At 39.3% G+C, this 17,267-nt stretch overlaps 1 protein-coding gene across 2 annotated transcripts in view; it reads right to left on the reverse strand.

The window, feature by feature from the left end:
* Positions 1-17,016, reverse strand: part of MYLK (myosin light chain kinase) — a 74,738-nt gene extending 57,722 nt beyond the window's left edge. For both annotated transcript variants that reach the window (XM_010016330.1, XM_010016329.1), the window contains exons 1-3: positions 16,052-17,016; positions 4,266-4,382; positions 1,556-1,642 (exon numbers count right to left, since the gene is read on the reverse strand). In XM_010016330.1, coding sequence (XP_010014632.1) covers positions 1,556-1,642; positions 4,266-4,382; positions 16,052-16,664 — 817 coding nt within the window. In that variant the 5' untranslated portion in view covers positions 16,665-17,016. The remainder of the gene's footprint in view (positions 1-1,555; positions 1,643-4,265; positions 4,383-16,051) is intronic.
* Between the last annotated feature and the right edge of the window lie 251 nt (positions 17,017-17,267).

A 17,267-nucleotide genomic window follows, 5' to 3' on the forward strand; every position in this document is an offset into this window, starting at 1 on the left:
TCAGGTCATATATCTGTATGTTTAGACTTAGTTCCCAACTCACAGTTTCTCCTGGGATTGTTACCACTGCTGGGAGGATCAGAGAAAATGTATGCATCTGTCTGCATAGAAAAAGCTATACAAAATGATATCCAGTGGAGCTTTAAATGGCTTTAAAACATTCTTTTCTATTAATGTTCAAGAACAAAATGATTGTTCTTAACGGCTGGTTTATACAGCATTTGTAGCTAAAGTGCAGGGGTGGAGTACGTTGGTGTGACCCTTCCACACCCCCAAATGATTGGCTGGGGGGAAAGTTATATTATTCATCCAGCAAATCAGAACTAGCCATAGTCCAGGGCATAGCTCTATGTAAGTCACCAGTTCCAGAACTGTAATTATTACGTGTGCTCATCAGTCAGTACAAAACTGCACTGGGTCATGCTGAAAGTAGGTGAAAATGTTCCATGCTGGAAAATCAGATTATAGCTTGGGGGTTTTTTTTGGTTGTTTTTTTCTCTTAGGGATATGGGGTGGGTTTGCCTTTTGTTGTTTTATTTGTTTTTGGGTTCTGGTGGTTTTTGGTGGTTTGGTGGTTGGTTGGTTGGTTTTTTTTAGAGAACTGGATAAAATATTTCTTGATTCCATTAGAACTGTCTTTCATGTCTTCACAGAAAATCAGATTATAGCTTGGGGGTTTTTTTTGGTTGTTTTTTTCTCTTAGGGATATGGGGTGGGTTTGCCTTTTGTTGTTTTATTTGTTTTTGGGTTCTGGTGGTTTTTGGTGGTTTGGTGGTTGGTTGGTTGGTTTTTTTTAGAGAACTGGATAAAATATTTCTTGATTCCATTAGAACTGTCTTTCATGTCTTCACATCTTTTTTAGGAATTTACATGGTATACATCTTAGACAGACAACATCGAAGTCCAGTGTTTGATTTAAGAGATATTTGTATTCCATGGACACTTAATTTTAAAAGTGGTATTAAGAATTTCTAAACTGACATTATTGTGCTGACTTTATCATTTAAAGATTCCTCTTAATCAAATGCATGCATGCAGAGTAGCAAACATGGGAATTTATAGCTGATTTGTTATTTCAGAAAGCATTAAAAGCAAGTAAAGCATTTAAAACAAGGAATGTAAAATTCACTAAACCACTCCCCATGGTCATGTTAAAAAAGACAGATTAAGCTACTGGACATTTCAGTCAAGATATCTTGCCTACCAATAGTAAGACAGTATCTTGTCTACAGGTAACACAATATGACTTGAACAAAACTACTCAAGAATTTCTATGCTTTTTGGAAGGCATCCAAAAATAAACCTGTGTCATAAGTTTACTGCACCATTATGGAAAACTGAGAATAGAGTGGACTAGGTCTGATCTCACAGTTTCAGCACTTACTTCTAAACCCCACGAAGCAAAAACTCATTTCTCATGACTTATGTGCAAGGGTTAAAGGAACAGCACAAGCTTCTGATATTATGCCTGCAAATAGAAGGGAATGACCACAGAATCCCAAAGCACTCTTTTGTTTCCACTGAAAAGGAAGCAGTAAAAGTCACTGTTACTTACTCTCTGTTGGCAGCACAGGGGGAAGTGTGGTCTTAGGCTTCTTGGTCTTCTTGTCAGTAGGCTTTGAGGTCTTTGTGGATGAGGCATCTGCAATCAAAACAAATAATAAAATACAAATCTTATTTAAAAATCAATAACAAGAAACCTGTCTATTAACATTAGATTGTTTGGGATCTTTCTGCAAAGTTAGAGGAAATTGTTGTCCTTTTTCTTTTAAGAAAGATTTTGTGCACAGACTTGCTGGAGAATGTCACATTCTAAAAGGAAGAGGGAGAAAAGAGGAAGAAGCCCCCTATGAAAGCAGCAGCACTGAGAACCTGAGAAAACAACCAGATAAGGCACCATCTAAGATGATAGGTGTATTTTAACTGAATAGAACAAAGTAAAATGTGCACAAAGCTGCTTTAGGCAGTGCATAGAAAAGGGAAACAAAGCCATATTTGAAGCGTCATTTAATCCAAAAGAATCTCTTGCCATGTCATGCTTCTGTTCCATTGTCTATGTGATCTACATAGATGAACAAATTTTGAAAAGTAGCATTTCCTCTTTGTGTTTAAATGTTTCCAAGAAAATTTTATTATGCATTGGTTCATTCAAAATAAAAATGGCACAAGGGACACCACAGGACTCAAGTTTAATGGATTTCATTACTCTCAAGATTACACAGCTCATATCCAGAAACTACTCAGCACTGCAGGCACCCTGGCTGCTAAGAGACAATACAAACTCTTTCATGTGTATCCCATATGACACAGACACATATAAAGAGAAGGTACTACCTTTTCTTCAGTAAGGTTTTCTCAGGTTGAGCATGTCATATAATGCAAATCCTAATGGGCTCCACTTGTCAGATTATTTGATCCTGACATTTATCTTTGTAAGAAAGTTCCCAGATTTGGCTTATGATCTCAGCAATAGCTGTATCAATTCACAGAATCATAGAATGGTTTGGGTTTGAAAGGACCTTAATATCATCTAGTTCCAAGCCCCCTGCCATGGGCAGGGACACCACACACTAAACCATGTCACCCAAGACTATCCAACCTGGCCTTGAACACTGCCAGGGATGAAGCATTCACAATTTCCTTGGGCAACTCATTCCAGTGCCTCACCACCCTTACAGTAAAGAACTTCTTCTTTATATCTAACCTAAACTTCCTCTGTTTAAGTTTGAACTCATTACTCTTTAATTTATAGCTTTCAAATGTTCAACTTTCATAGGATTTGTAGATGATATAGCTGTTTGAAATTTAGTTACTAGAGAAAAGATAATACAAATGTCATGTAACCACCTATTTCACAGTCACCTACTTCTAGGTTCAAGAATGTGAAAGTTCACCTAAGTTTTCTAAAAAAGTTAACAGAGGAAGACAGAATCTTCTGGATTCTTAAGTAATTCAGAGCAAAGGCTGTGTTAGATCTGAGTTCGGACACTCAGATTCTACAGATTTGTCCCTGAACTAATTTGACAGCTGAAGTCAAACATTAATCTGATTTGAGTCCATGGGACCAAAGGGAATATAATATTTATGGTTACTTGTTGAGTCTGAAAATCAGGCTCTAAGGTGCTGACATCAGACTGTGTAGAAGGGAGCAATTTTAATTGTTGGTTTAGATCACAGTTCTAACTTAAAAATAACAGTCATCCCCTCTGCCAGTCACAGACATGGGATATCAAATGTCATCTCTCCTAAATAGCTGGAGTTTGCTGTGGTGCCATTTCCCTTCTCAGCTGTACAAAGCAGCATGCCATTAAGAAATGGAAAAGACAGATGAGGTAGCCAACACCAACGTAAGGAATGTGGTCATTTTTGCATCCAACATTACATGAGCAGTAATTGTATGTATAATTAGTTCCTTTTCCAGCTACATGAAGACTAACCCTTTCTGATGGATTTACAGGATTATATTCTTACCTTGTGCCATGCTACATTAGGAAAACAAACAATAGTTTTCTTTTCTAGACTTCCTATGACATCTGTAACACAGTTGTGAAGGCTTAGTGCCCAAGGTCTATGTTATTGTGCTGCTTGTTTACTTTTGTGTTCTTTTCACTCACAATGGAAAGAATGGGAGTATTCACAGATGAGCTCACCAGAAGGTGAACTGATAAAAAGCTCATTTGGCTGCTTAAGGTCCCTTAAGTAACTTAAAGTCCCTGGCAGTTTTAAAAGTCTGTGCTCTTACCCTAATGACAAAATATTTGCCCAAGGCCAAGAAGACTACAGTGTCAGCATGATTGAGACTGAAAATGGGTACTTCAGTCAGCAAATTATCCATGTTCTAAAGCTATGGCATACCAGGGTGGTTGACCTGCTAATTTGTTTATTTTTGCTCTGTGCCATACGTAGTCCTGGGGCAGACCGGTACCCAGGCTAACACACTGAATTCTTACGTGCACTCAAAGAATGAATACAGAGCAGAAACATATCTTCATGGGTTCAACTTACTGCTCTACTAATCTGGTACAGTGGGTAGCAGGAGAACATAGGTTATTCCACAAAGCAGCCAGAGCCCTTGGCTCTGTACTTTCTCTCTGCTCATGCTCGTTTACAATAGACATCAAATTATGTATTGATGAAAAGTGCAGAAAGGAAGGCGCAGAGGTTTTTTTTTGTGTATATGATTGATAAAGGCTGGTATTGGGAAATAAAAGGGGGAAGAAGGAAGTTCTAAGGAATGGTTTTTCTGTATCCAGCAAAGTACTTACCTTCTACCAGCACTTTGCAAGCACATTCAGCTTTTCCTGCTGCATTCTCAGCTATGCATTTGTATTCGCCCCCATCTTCAGGCATAACCTTCTCAATGGTAAGTGAACACAGTGTCCCTAATGAAAGGAAGGAGAGATCAAATGGATATTATGTTGCAGTTCACAAAAACCTTAGCAGTATTAAGGAACAGAAAGTGTCAAATAATCCAATCCTTTACTAGAGGCGATATTTACTGCTAGAAAATTTTTCTTTTGCCCTTAAAAACTCAACATCAGAATTGGAACCTTATTAATTCTAAATAACATAAAACCACCTTGATAGATAAATGGAATCTTATTGTTACTCCCTAGGGTGCTTAAAGCTGTCCCCTTAGCCCTAAAGTGGTTAATGGATGAGGGTAGAGAAGATGCAGAGCAGAATCTTGCTACTGTCTTGTAGCAGGGATAAGATGCCCTCACTCAGATGATTTTTTATCAAAAGTGCTAGTAGTGTAGGACTACTAGGACTTCTTTCAAGGGGCCATCTGCGATATTTTGAGTCAGCCTTATCTCTAACACTCCCATGAGCATCTACATGTGAAAGCAGACTTCACAAGCATAGCGCCTAAGTTTAAAACTGGCACTCAGAGACATTTTCTTCTTGCTTGAAATACTTAAAGAAACAAGTGCCTGGTATTTTAAAACATCCATTAGAAAGTTCAACATATCAGTGGCAATCAAATTTGTCACTGCAACAAATCCATTTATTTTCAAACAAACCAGCAAAATTTGACTTAATTTGGTTTGCAGAAAGAGGATGTGACATAAGCTCTGTAGTTATCAAGGGAAGCTTGGTATGACCCAAGGGAAATACATTTCCTCTTAAAAACTAAAACTCTGTGAACCAAAACAGAAGCTGTTCCCAGTAGCTGGGGGATGAGGAAGGAGAACCTAATCCCTTACGTTCACTTACATTGCTCGGAACAACAAAGTACTTTGCTCTCCAGGGAGAACCCCAATTAAAATACTCCAGAATTTTTCCTTCAAAGATATCCCTCACCAACAGTGAGGGTGAAGTGTGGGCTTGCTTTCTCCTTCCTCACTGGAAAGTCTCGCCTGTCGCACAAATACAGCCTCAGACTCTATGCACTTCCACCCAGTGCTGTCAGATTGTTCAGAAGCCTTCCACCCTTTACTTGTTTCAGCCACAGTAAAACACCTTACTCCCTCCATTTACTTTTCTCGTGGTTTCTCCTAATTAATTACAAGATTGGATAGATTATTTTTCTAATACACTTTCCCCATGTCCTTTCATAAGGACACGTTCTTTCAGGACCAATGTCCTGAGACATAAGAAAGTTTCCCAGCATCTCTTGCTATTTGCCGCCTTTGGTAATTATGGTAACTAGAGGCTGCCTTCTGCCTTCCAGAGCACCTAATCCCAGGATCCTCATCAAATAAGTCCCTTGTGATGTGGAGATGGCACAGGTGACACTGGTTCTTGAAAAGGACCTTGAAAGATCCTTGAAGAGAACACCCCTCTATCAGAACTTGGGGAATTCACTCGCGTTCCTTTTCTCATTGTAAAACTGCGTGTTTATTATTCCAGAGAAATCTTATAAAAAACATTCCAGTGGTTACCAACAAATTAGGTTTGCCAGACACACACAAGGGTTAGAAGAAAATGAATTTTTCCCTCCTTCTCCTCCTCCACAAAATCAAGAATCTCTAAATAATGACTATTTTCCTCCTGAGAAATGATGTGAAAACTATCTCAAAAGAGGAGCACTGACCCCTTGCTCACATGTGCTGTGCTCAGCCAACCATGGGGTGAAAAGAAAAGTCACATGCCTTCCCTGAGACAACTCTTCATGAGACAGGCTAGAGCCAAAAAAGTCACGAGCTGCTGTTCCATTCCGAATGGAGGAGGGACACTAGAAAAGTATTCTTGCAGGCATCCAGCAAATATAAATTCACGTCTCTGCTGTTTAAAGAGACAAATGGAGAACAAGCCAAAGATAACTTTCAGTCTAAGAATTTGGATAAAGCTATGTAAGATCACACATTAGAACCTAAAAATACTGTGGCAAAAGAACATAAACTATGGAACAAAGACACATACATATGAAGATCTCTGGCCATCTTACTGCAGGGAAGGAGTCTGGCTTGTAAGGATAAATGGATCGTTAAGGGACTGGAACAAAGCATTTACTTTAGCTTCTGCTGGTGTTTTCTACCTGCGCAAAAGCTCTTCCTCAGCTCATTAAAGACTAATGTGACATAAGGCCATTCCTCACCACTCACACTGTTCCAGTGTTGCCTATACAGTGTACTGAAGCAATGTAAGTTAATACCTTATGAGAAACACTTTGTATATGCAAACAGAAACATCCCCCCCAGTGATAAGCCATTCCCCACGGTTATACTAAAATCTAGAAGCAAATCCTAGGGTTTTCTCATGATGATCTTTGACTTGTCATATGTGTTCAGTGCTCTGTTAGTTTTGCTTTTAGAATCTAGTCCTGACCAGGTTGCATGGCAGAGGTCTGATCGAAGCCCCATTTGCTTATTCCACTGGAATCAGAGTCCTCATGAATGTTTATATGTGTTGAATTTTAATGAAGTTATTTTGTGAGGAGGATAAAGGAAATCTAGTTTGGTTTTGTTTTTAAGGGCTGCATCCTTTTTTTCCTGACTTCCACCCCCCTGCAGCAATAATCTGTATCCTATTTCCACTTATTCATACTCCCCAGCACTGGAAGGGCACATAAAAGTAAATGGGGATTGCTGGGCTTGTTGCTACTACCCAGCGCAATGGTGGTATTCTGTCCTCAGTGGAGTGAAGGGGAAATGAGGTAACTAGGGTAGTTCTCCTTTATTTAGCCACTAGTTTTCATGTAATTGTTGACTGCTAGCACTTACCATTAGATTGGACAGTGGTTCAAAAAGTATTAGCCAGGCTGGGTCAGTAGTATAAGGGCAGAATGAGGGAGTGCATGTCTGTAGAAACCTCATTTTCTTAGAAATCCAGAAAAAAACCCCAAATCAAACAGGCAAAATGTAATGAGATTTCATAAGGACAGGAAACTCCCCAGTAGGCCTATGTTCTGTGATCTAGACCTACAGTCAATTCCCGGGGCTTGAAGGCCAAATGTCTTTCAATGAAGTATTTGGTATTTCCTCTGAAAAAACCCTTCATGATCTGAAAAAAGCTTATTTTCTCACAATTACAAGAAAGCCCAGACTAATTCCTCAAGTGGGATATTCTGAATCCTGCCCCTTCACAAATCCAAGTCAGCTAAAAGAATCTGCTATCCACTTTTCCCCCCATCCCTTTAACTTTTTGTTAGGAACCAGTCCACAGACAGTCTTTAAAACACTGCGACAAAATGCAGAATTGGAGTAAACGTGAATGCTGGGATCTTTCATTTAGACATTGGAGCTGGTGCAGCTCTAGAAAAGACCTTAACAGCCACAGAAGCTGACAGATTAGTGAAGGCTCTGGTTTAGATACACAAAGCCTTTCCCTTGCATTTTAAGCTATTACAGGATTTTCTGACTAACTCAAAAATAGTGCAAGCCAGTTTAAAATATCTCTAAGCTTCTGCATTCTTTCCATGAAACTCTACAGAAAGTCAACTTCTGATAAAAAACAAATACACAAACCAACAAAAAGCAGCTCCTAAGTCTAATTCCCTGCACTGGCATCTAGCTGGCCAACTTCCTGACTCCTATCCATGATGCAGACTGACATTTATGTCTTTCTCATTTTTATCGCATGGGATAAAGAAGTAGTATGGAGTGTTTAGGCAATATTAATAAACATAAGACCATGACAAACTGTGCCTAGGAGCCATAACGAATTTGTTAAGGAACTCGGCCCACAGTGTTAATTTTCTAATAAATCACAAATTGTCTGGGGAAGTGCAAGTATGTGCTAGTGTTACAGTCATGTTTAAAAATGGCAAGTGGACTGGCCTGGAAAATACTGACTATGGTTACAACAACAACAGTCAAAGTAGTGAAAAAACTCACATGAGTTTCAGAGAAGAAAAGATGTCAAATCCAATTCTTGGCAAGTGGTAGGGTTTTAAGGAAAACAATTTAAGAAACTTACTTTCATTATTCATGAGATTGGAGATTTAATTGGCAAATGTATCTGTGTAATTTTTCTTAGTCTTTACTGAAATATTTGTGTTATCTCACATTATTCTGCTTGTAATTAATGCTGTATCAGTAAATTAATGACATTTATTTAGGAAGACTTCAAGCTGCCAAAATAAAAATCTCATGAAGAATCTGAGAATAGGAAATCATCACTTGGCATGTTGCTGGTGGTTTTCCACTGTGATCAGACTAGGACCAAAGTTATTTATGATTTTAATCTGAGATGTAGAGGTATTCATAAATTAATTTTGATAAACTTACAGATGATAGAAAGAATGCTGGAAAGGTTAAAAGACATAAGGAGAGAGAAAAGAGGGCAGTCTTCATAAACAATCTCATTTAGTTGTTAAGCTGAGTCCTATTCACTCAAAGAAAATGGGGCTTAATATAGCAAAATGACAAGCATCCATGGGCAGCAAAGGGATGAACTGTTTTCAGAAGCTTTAAAGGTTTAATACAGAAGTAACAAACATGAGCTCCACTGTTGTGAGGTTGAAGGAGGACCAATATCCTCCAGTAAGCACAGCAATAGGAAGGTGACCTCCATCTCATTGATGGTGATACCAACATACGTTTCTGATGCCTGTTTTCTAAGTAAGATAATAAACCAACAAATGGCAACTGAAGAAGAGGTATTATGAAGAAAACAAAACTAAACAAGCCCAAGCTCCAAGGGCTGAGTAAAGTGCATTATGGAGAAAAAGTCAGTGAGAGTTTGACTTGTCAAGTTTTGGACTCTAGCTTTGCAGAGAAAGGTAACAAGTGTATGGAAGAAGAAACTAGATAACTGAAATTAGAATTAGACAGTGATTTTTTTCATTATTTAAAATCAAAACCCTTATAAGAATAATTAGACATCACAACAAATTACTAGTGATAATTGTAAAAGTCTCTTTTTTCTATATTTTCTATATACACTACATGCTTTTCTGGAAGAAGGATGATTCAGACAAAAATGACAGTACAGAGTGAAATTTTGTGGCATGTGACAAATAAGGAGTTGTGTCAGAACTGATGGTCAGACAATCGCCAGCCTTAAACTTTCTGAAGAAGCTTTTTTAGGCTGCAGAATCCATCTACTTTCAGCGGTTACGTTAATTAAACACCTATCTCTTGCTCAAAGTCAATTAGACAGAAATCAACAGAGTTATGGCAGATCCTCGTTAGACTGGCAGACACAGACTTGAAGAACTGACAGGAAGATTTAGGAGTTACGTTAAATCACAAGAAAGTTGTTAAGACATTATTGCTAACAAGATTACCAACTCTTTATGCTGCCAAGACACTTAGGAAGCTAAAAAAGGTTGTCTTACACAAAGCAACACAAACTTTGGGCATTTTGTAAGCTACATCACCACCGCTACCTGAACCTATATTAAGTTGCTCCTCTGAAATCTATACAGTCATGTGGTACTAAATCTACCCCCAAAAGGCCCAGAGCAAGCTGACCTACAAAATGGCAAGTTTGCCATTTCTGACTTCTATTCATTGTGCACCTCAATTCTCCAGTCTAGTAAGGATGCCAGCTTCTGACCCTTTTATTCTCATCTTCTAGAACAACTTTTGTAACCATGCAAAAATTTCCTATTGATTTTCTATCCAAGAGTGCGTGACATAGAAGGACACTAGCAAAGGGCACTGCTGTGCCGAGTACTATACAAAAATAAAACAAAATAGTTCCTGCTCTCAAGAGTTCATAGTGTAAGAAAGCTTGTTCTACTCAGTCCTTATATGTCTAACTCCACTGTAATGTCTGCTAGAGCCTTCTTAAAAAACATTTTTCCAAACAAAAAGCCCCCAGTAACTTCAAGCAATGAACTCTCTCATATTAAAATTAACTGCTTCTTAACCATACACCATCTAACATGCCTGTATAAATGCATAATGCTGTAATTTATGACTACCCTCGTTTGTCTTTTTCTGTTACAGTTAACATTTATTTTCAGATTTCACAGGCAAAACCCACATTCATATCAATCTGAGGAATGTAGATAACCATGCTGTGACAAATGCTTAGAAGAACTAAAATATAAAATCAAAACATTAATAAACTCCTACCAGATCAGGCATGTTCATAAAAGACTTTGTCATAAAAATGATACTTTAAGAACAAATCACTCATGCCATCAACTGACAGGATACTATTTGGGGAATCATTAAGAGACTGATGCTTATTATTTCAAAGGGAAACAAACCAGTATTAATAGTTGAAATGTAAAATGGAAGGAATGAGACTGATCTTAGATATGTTGTGATTGTGGCATTCAGTATAATGCTGTCCAGATTCTGACTTCTAATTGCTAATTTAAACTTAACCCTGGAATAATAGAATATGTTGCAAGCTCTAGATTAAGTACTAGAATACAGCACAAATACTGCATGAATATGCCTTAAGATTAAGGTCTTTTGGGGAGCGGGATTTAATTTTTCCTTTGCCAAAGATGACACCAATCAGTAATTATTCTGATCCTGGTGCTCGAATTCAGGCTTCTCTGATGGTACCGAAGTGGGGCTAACATCTCCCCTTCTATTCACACTAATGTCTTGGACAGGCAATGTAGTGTTAGCTTCTTCAGACACAGAGGAGGCATGTGAATAGAGTTGTTTCTAACACAAAGGGCCTTACTATCAGCTAGGACAAATATGCCAGGGAAAGTTACTTTCAGTGAGTGACTACATAAAAGCACCAGTTAGTTTGCCTGTGAACTTGTTACACACAACTATCCTTGTAAGCCTGCCCTTCCTGGCCAAATATGCCACTTGTTTTACCGAGTGGGCATGTTCCCAAACCAGATTTTATGTATTTATCTTCACAATATGGCACCAGTAGATGAGCAAACTGGTATCTCCTTTTGCTTTCTGTCAATGACAGAGAGGTTTAATTACATTTCCAAAAGAACCTGGCATTCTGCAGGTTCATGTATTACTTTTGTTGAACAGTTTGTGGGCCAGTAGCCCATACTAAGATGGACTTGTAGTATATGAGCAGATAGACATGATTCACTCTAGATAGAAGATTTTCCAGCATCTAGTTCACTAACAACAAGTAAGTTATTGTTCTGTGAGATACATCTGGAAAATTTTCCTTAAGTGAGAATCAGTGGCCACCACCAAACATCACAGCAGCATGAAAACAGTTGGTGAAATAGCTATGAACAGACATGGTCTATACGCTTCCATAGTGGATTTTGTTGTTGAATACAAGAAGTGCAAGGTCATACCAAAGAAATAAAAGGTAACTTTGCTAGATCTAAGCCCATCAATGTGAGCTCAGTCCATTTGCTCTGAATTCCTCTCCTTCCCCACAGACCTCAACCTTCTTCCAGCTGAGAATGACTCTAGGGGATTATCTGCAGAGCCCATTAAATGCTGCTCCAAGGTTGGCCAAAGGCAGTGTTGCTGAAAGATGTGACACCTGTGGGCATGATGAGCCTGTCTTCTCAGTATTTGGTGCCAAAGACGGAATCTGGGATTTTGGCATTGGGCTCCTGAGTACTGCATCTAGTTTTATTGTTGTTCTCTATGTTTAAAGCTGCTTCAAATACTTTCTATGAGACTAATCCATACAGTGTCTCTACTGAACAGCATTTCCTGATATTCATCCTGATCTTGTTAGTTCTCAATTGTAGTCTGTAGCTCTTATTATTCCTTTTCCTCCCTTGGTTACTTCAACTTGAGAGGTGGACCCATGAGAACCTCATGTGGTTCAATGGGGCCAAGTGCAGGGTCCTGCACCTGGGTAGGGGCAATCCCCAGTATCAATACAGGCTGGGTGATGAAGGGATTGAGAGTACCTGTGAGGGGAAAGACTTGGGAGTACTGGTGGATGAGCCGGCAAAGAGCGCTTGAAGCCCAGAGTGCCAATTGTATCTTGGCTGCATCCAAAGCAGCATGGCCAGCAAGTCAAGTGGGGTAATTCTGTCCCTCTACTCTGTTGTGGTTAGATCCCACCTAGAGTACTGTGTCCAGCTCTGGAGCCCTCAGTGCAGGACAGATATGAACCTTGTTAGAAAGGGTCCACAGCAGGGCCACAAAAATGATCAGAGGGATGGAGCACTTCTATGCAGAAAGGCTGAGAGAGTTGGGGTTGTTCAGCCTGGAGAAGACTCCAGGGAGACCTTATTGCAACCTTTCAGTTCTTACAAGGGGTCTATAAGAAAGATGGGAAAATACTTTTTAGCAGGACCTGTTGTGACAGGACAAGGATAATGGTTTTAACCTAAAAGTATAGTTTTAATCTAAAAGAGGAAAGACTCAGGCTGGACACGAAGAAAAAAGTTTTTACAAGGAGGGTGGTGAAACACTGGCACGGGTTGCCCAAAGAAATGGTGGATGCACCATCCCTGGAGACATTCAAGGCCAGGCTGGATGTGGTTCTGGGCTACCTGATCTAATTGAAGATGTCCCTGATCATTTTAGGGGGGTTGGACTAGATGACCTTTGAAGGTCCCTTCCAACCCAAACTATTCTATGATTCTATGAACTATTCATGTATTCCTAATTAAGGGAAAAGAGAAAAATCAATCTCTAAGAAAACTAGAACTTAGTTAAAGTAAGTATCATGCATACATAGTTAATTACTTAACAGTTGGCATGAAAGCATCTCTCAGTGGGAGAGCAACAATACATTGTTCTCCAAGTGCCAAAGCTAGCAGGTACTGTTAGGAAAAAACCTAAGTTGACCATCATGCAATGCATCCCCTCAGTGTACCACAGGGTATGTAAAAATGTTTTTTTTTAAAAAAAAAGTTCTAATCCTCATTCCATCTCTTTCCATTAAAGGAGAAAAATGTAGTGTTTACTTCCCTGCGTAATATTTCTTTCTAAGATCCTTTGCAAAGATTTGCAAACTTAACTTTGAAGAGCACTTCTATGCAGAAAGGCTGAGAGAGTTGGGGTTGTTCAGCCTGGAGAAGACTCCAGGGAGACCTTATTGCAACCTTTCAGTTCTTACAAGGGGTCTATAAGAAAGATGGGAAAATACTTTTTAGCAGGACCTGTTGTGACAGGACAAGGATAATGGTTTTAACCTAAAAGTATAGTTTTAATCTAAAAGAGGAAAGACTCAGGCTGGACACGAAGAAAAAAGTTTTTACAAGGAGGGTGGTGAAACACTGGCACGGGTTGCCCAAAGAAATGGTGGATGCACCATCCCTGGAGACATTCAAGGCCAGGCTGGATGTGGTTCTGGGCTACCTGATCTAATTGAAGATGTCCCTGATCATTTTAGGGGGGTTGGACTAGATGACCTTTGAAGGTCCCTTCCAACCCAAACTATTCTATGATTCTATGAACTATTCATGTATTCCTAATTAAGGGAAAAGAGAAAAATCAATCTCTAAGAAAACTAGAACTTAGTTAAAGTAAGTATCATGCATACATAGTTAATTACTTAACAGTTGGCATGAAAGCATCTCTCAGTGGGAGAGCAACAATACATTGTTCTCCAAGTGCCAAAGCTAGCAGGTACTGTTAGGAAAAAACCTAAGTTGACCATCATGCAATGCATCCCCTCAGTGTACCACAGGGTATGTAAAAATGTTTTTTTTTAAAAAAAAAGTTCTAATCCTCATTCCATCTCTTTCCATTAAAGGAGAAAAATGTAGTGTTTACTTCCCTGCGTAATATTTCTTTCTAAGATCCTTTGCAAAGATTTGCAAACTTAACTTTGAAGTACCAATAGTACTGACTACCTAAGCATGCTACTAGTGCAATAATGCAGGTACAACTCAAACATAAGGACAGTCTCTTCACTCCTTGCACGAAGCTTTCTTGAAACAATGGAGTCCTTATCCCTTGGTGACCTTTGTTCTTTACCTCAATAGAAAGCACTGCTGAAGTGTGACATCCTGACAAAAAGCCAGCTCTGGGGTGTTTGCCTAGCCCAGGCAAACTGGATGGGATAAGTCACATCCCCTGCTCAGGCAGGTGGTAGAGCATTTATGTACATGAGGGTTACTTCACTGTAAACACAAATACAATGGATTTTCAGCTCCACAGTACCATTTTATAAAGTGAATATGAGTTGGGGGATTTTAACAGTCAATTACTCATGTTATTTCCATCAAGAAAACAACTTTCTGCAGCACCACAACACTAAAGCTTCAGGACTTTAGGAGACTCCACCGTAGCTCAGAAGCTTTGATACAGTGATGCTGCCTATCTGAAGTACTTTCATTGAAGATGTGAAACTTAGAAATGCACAATTTCTTTTTTCTCTGAGCAGCTCCAAGAAAACCCTTGACATTTTGTTTCCAGTATAAGGTTGATAAAATTACTGTCTCCCACTTTCCTGATCCTATCAGTCCTTTTTACAAGGATGTCATTTCCACTAGTCAATTTCTTCTCATATACTTGACAGTTATTACCCCTATTCTATACAGTCCCCTCTGGTGAAAATCATCATATATGCATAAATAAATTTTTATGCTACTTCACACACATGCCAGATACAACACACCTGCTACCAGTTCCTTATCTCCATCTACTTACTTTGATATCCCCTTAATGTAGTCCTCAGGCATGTTTTTTTCCCCACCCTGTCTGAAGGCAATGTTGCTTCTGACTGCATCCACTTTAAAAGAATACTCATGTTTCAGTGCTTGGAACACTGCACAAGGATTTACTGGTTGTGGCGAACCATTGTGTGTATTCATTTGGTTCTCGTTTAGTAACACTGAAAATAGTCTGGATTAAATGAAAAAATATTCACAATTAACAGTACAGACCCCTTTGTCAAGCTATAATCCTTACTGTGAACATTAGCTTTTTTACTACAATGTGCAAGACAGTGTCTTTCTCCATATAATGCCCTCAGTGATTTATGAAACAGATAAGAAGAAGTTTTTCTGTATTATTTGTTACCCTCCCTATTTTTGTCCCAAGGAAAATATGTTTTGTCTAGATACAAAATTAACTTTCATACAAAACTCATCTGGTAGGGTTTGGTTATCCAGAATGTGGAATATGAAGAAATCATTCGATTTGACAACAGTAAGTGTTCTCTCTGAGGACTTTTACCAAACTCTGTACTGTTTTGAAATTAGTTAAAAGTCATCAGGCCACTGGGGTTCAAATATTTCAGTGTCTGTAAAGGCAACAAAAGCATTTGTGGTGGGGGCATTAACAACACTGTAAATCAACTCCCAACTTTGATCTTAATTATGTGACTTGAAGTTGTAGTACTTTCTTTCTATAACACAACCCCTCTTTGCTTCTGTGTTCCTTACTGCAATAAAAAGCCTGAAATATTAAACATACAGAAGAATTAAATTAGAATTTGTAAACCAGCAGTAACATTATTCTGTTTTCAATGTTCTAAATCCTTGAAGTTCAGCTTAAATAAACGTCATGTTCCAGCTCCTTAAACAGCATTAACTATGTAAACAGCATTTAAAAATGCAAGAAGTTCAACTTTATAAAGATTACATCTGCAGGCTGTTAAAGCAGAATCTGCAAGAAATGTCAAACAATACTGTACCTTGTGTACTCCACTGAAATAACAAGAAAGATGCATCTGGAAACAGTTACTGGCACGGGACTTAAATAAAGTATTGCATTACCTTTAATGAACTAAATATTATTAATCAAGAGCCGGATACAAGTGTGCCATCCAGCTGGCTTTAATTCAATTAATTTACCTTCTTGGGAGATGACAATGGACTTTGATGATTTGATGGTTTTGCTGTCTACAGTCCAGGTGACAGCTGCAGGGGGATCAGAGGAAATCCGACATTGTAAGACCAATTTTTCACCATCTACTACTTGAGCATCCTGAAGCTTCTCTGTAAAGGAGGGTGCTGTTCCTTTGCTTGCTGGTGCTTTGCTTGCTGGTGCTTTGCTTGCTGGTGCTCTGTTTTCAGCTTTTTTCCCAATTATTCCACCATCCACCACTGCACACCCATGTTCACAGTTTCTGTCATTCTTCTCTTCTTTTTTCACTGCTGGTTTGGCAACAGGGGCTTGAGAATTAGGGGTTGTATTCTGGGTTTCGGAATTGGTGCGGGCATTTGGTGCTGGGGTGCTAGCACTACCGTTCTCTGCAGGTGGCTTTTTCTTTGAGCCCAGCACAGATCTGAAATCTGTAATTGCTGGTTTAGGAGGTGGCACCTTCTCTGGCAATGGGGTTTTTGGGGTGCCTTTCTTGGCCAGCACAGAACGAAAGTCCACCTGCTGAGGAGCATGAACTTTCCTTTCTTCCTCTGACAAGGTCTTGGGTTTGACCTGCCGCTGCAGGTTTGCTCGGAAGTCCATTTGCTCGGCTGGGATTTCTTTCAGTTCCTCCTCAGAAAAACTTTTGGTGCTGACTTTCTTGCCTAAAATGTCACGGAAATCAAGTTGCTCAGCTTCCTGCTGCCTCAGGCTCTCCTCTGTGTGTTCCCGAGTTTCCACTCGCCTCTTCAGCACGCCTCGGACGTCTTCCTGCTCTTCCTCAGCTGCTCTGGTTTCACTGCTGATCTTTCTGAAGCCACTTGTTCTACCAAATGTTAGTTTACCATGATCTCCACCATCTCTTTGCTCTCCAGAGCTGGCTGATTCCCTCCCACTGTGATCCGAAAAAGAAGAGAAAGAGAGAGCCAGGAAAGGGGCTGGTTTAAAAATGTCAGAGAACAATCTCAGAGCAGGAACAAAATGTGTTTATAGAAGGGGAGGTTGATTAGAGGAGCACACTCCATTAGTTTATTGCATCAATGATGACTTCAGGAGCCATATAAGGGCACAAAGAAAAAAGATCTTCTCTCTACTCTGGCTTGGTACAACGTGCTTAGCCTGTATGATGAAAACAATTTGTTGGGTCACATTTGGGGATTAGGTTGAACGGCAGCCAGCCTGGGTCTGTAAGGGCAGGGAATTAAC

Source organism: Nestor notabilis, unplaced genomic scaffold (genome assembly GCF_000696875.1).
Source record: "Nestor notabilis isolate BGI_N333 unplaced genomic scaffold, ASM69687v1 scaffold8316, whole genome shotgun sequence".
In the NCBI taxonomy this organism is placed as follows: domain Eukaryota; kingdom Metazoa; phylum Chordata; class Aves; order Psittaciformes; family Psittacidae; genus Nestor; species Nestor notabilis.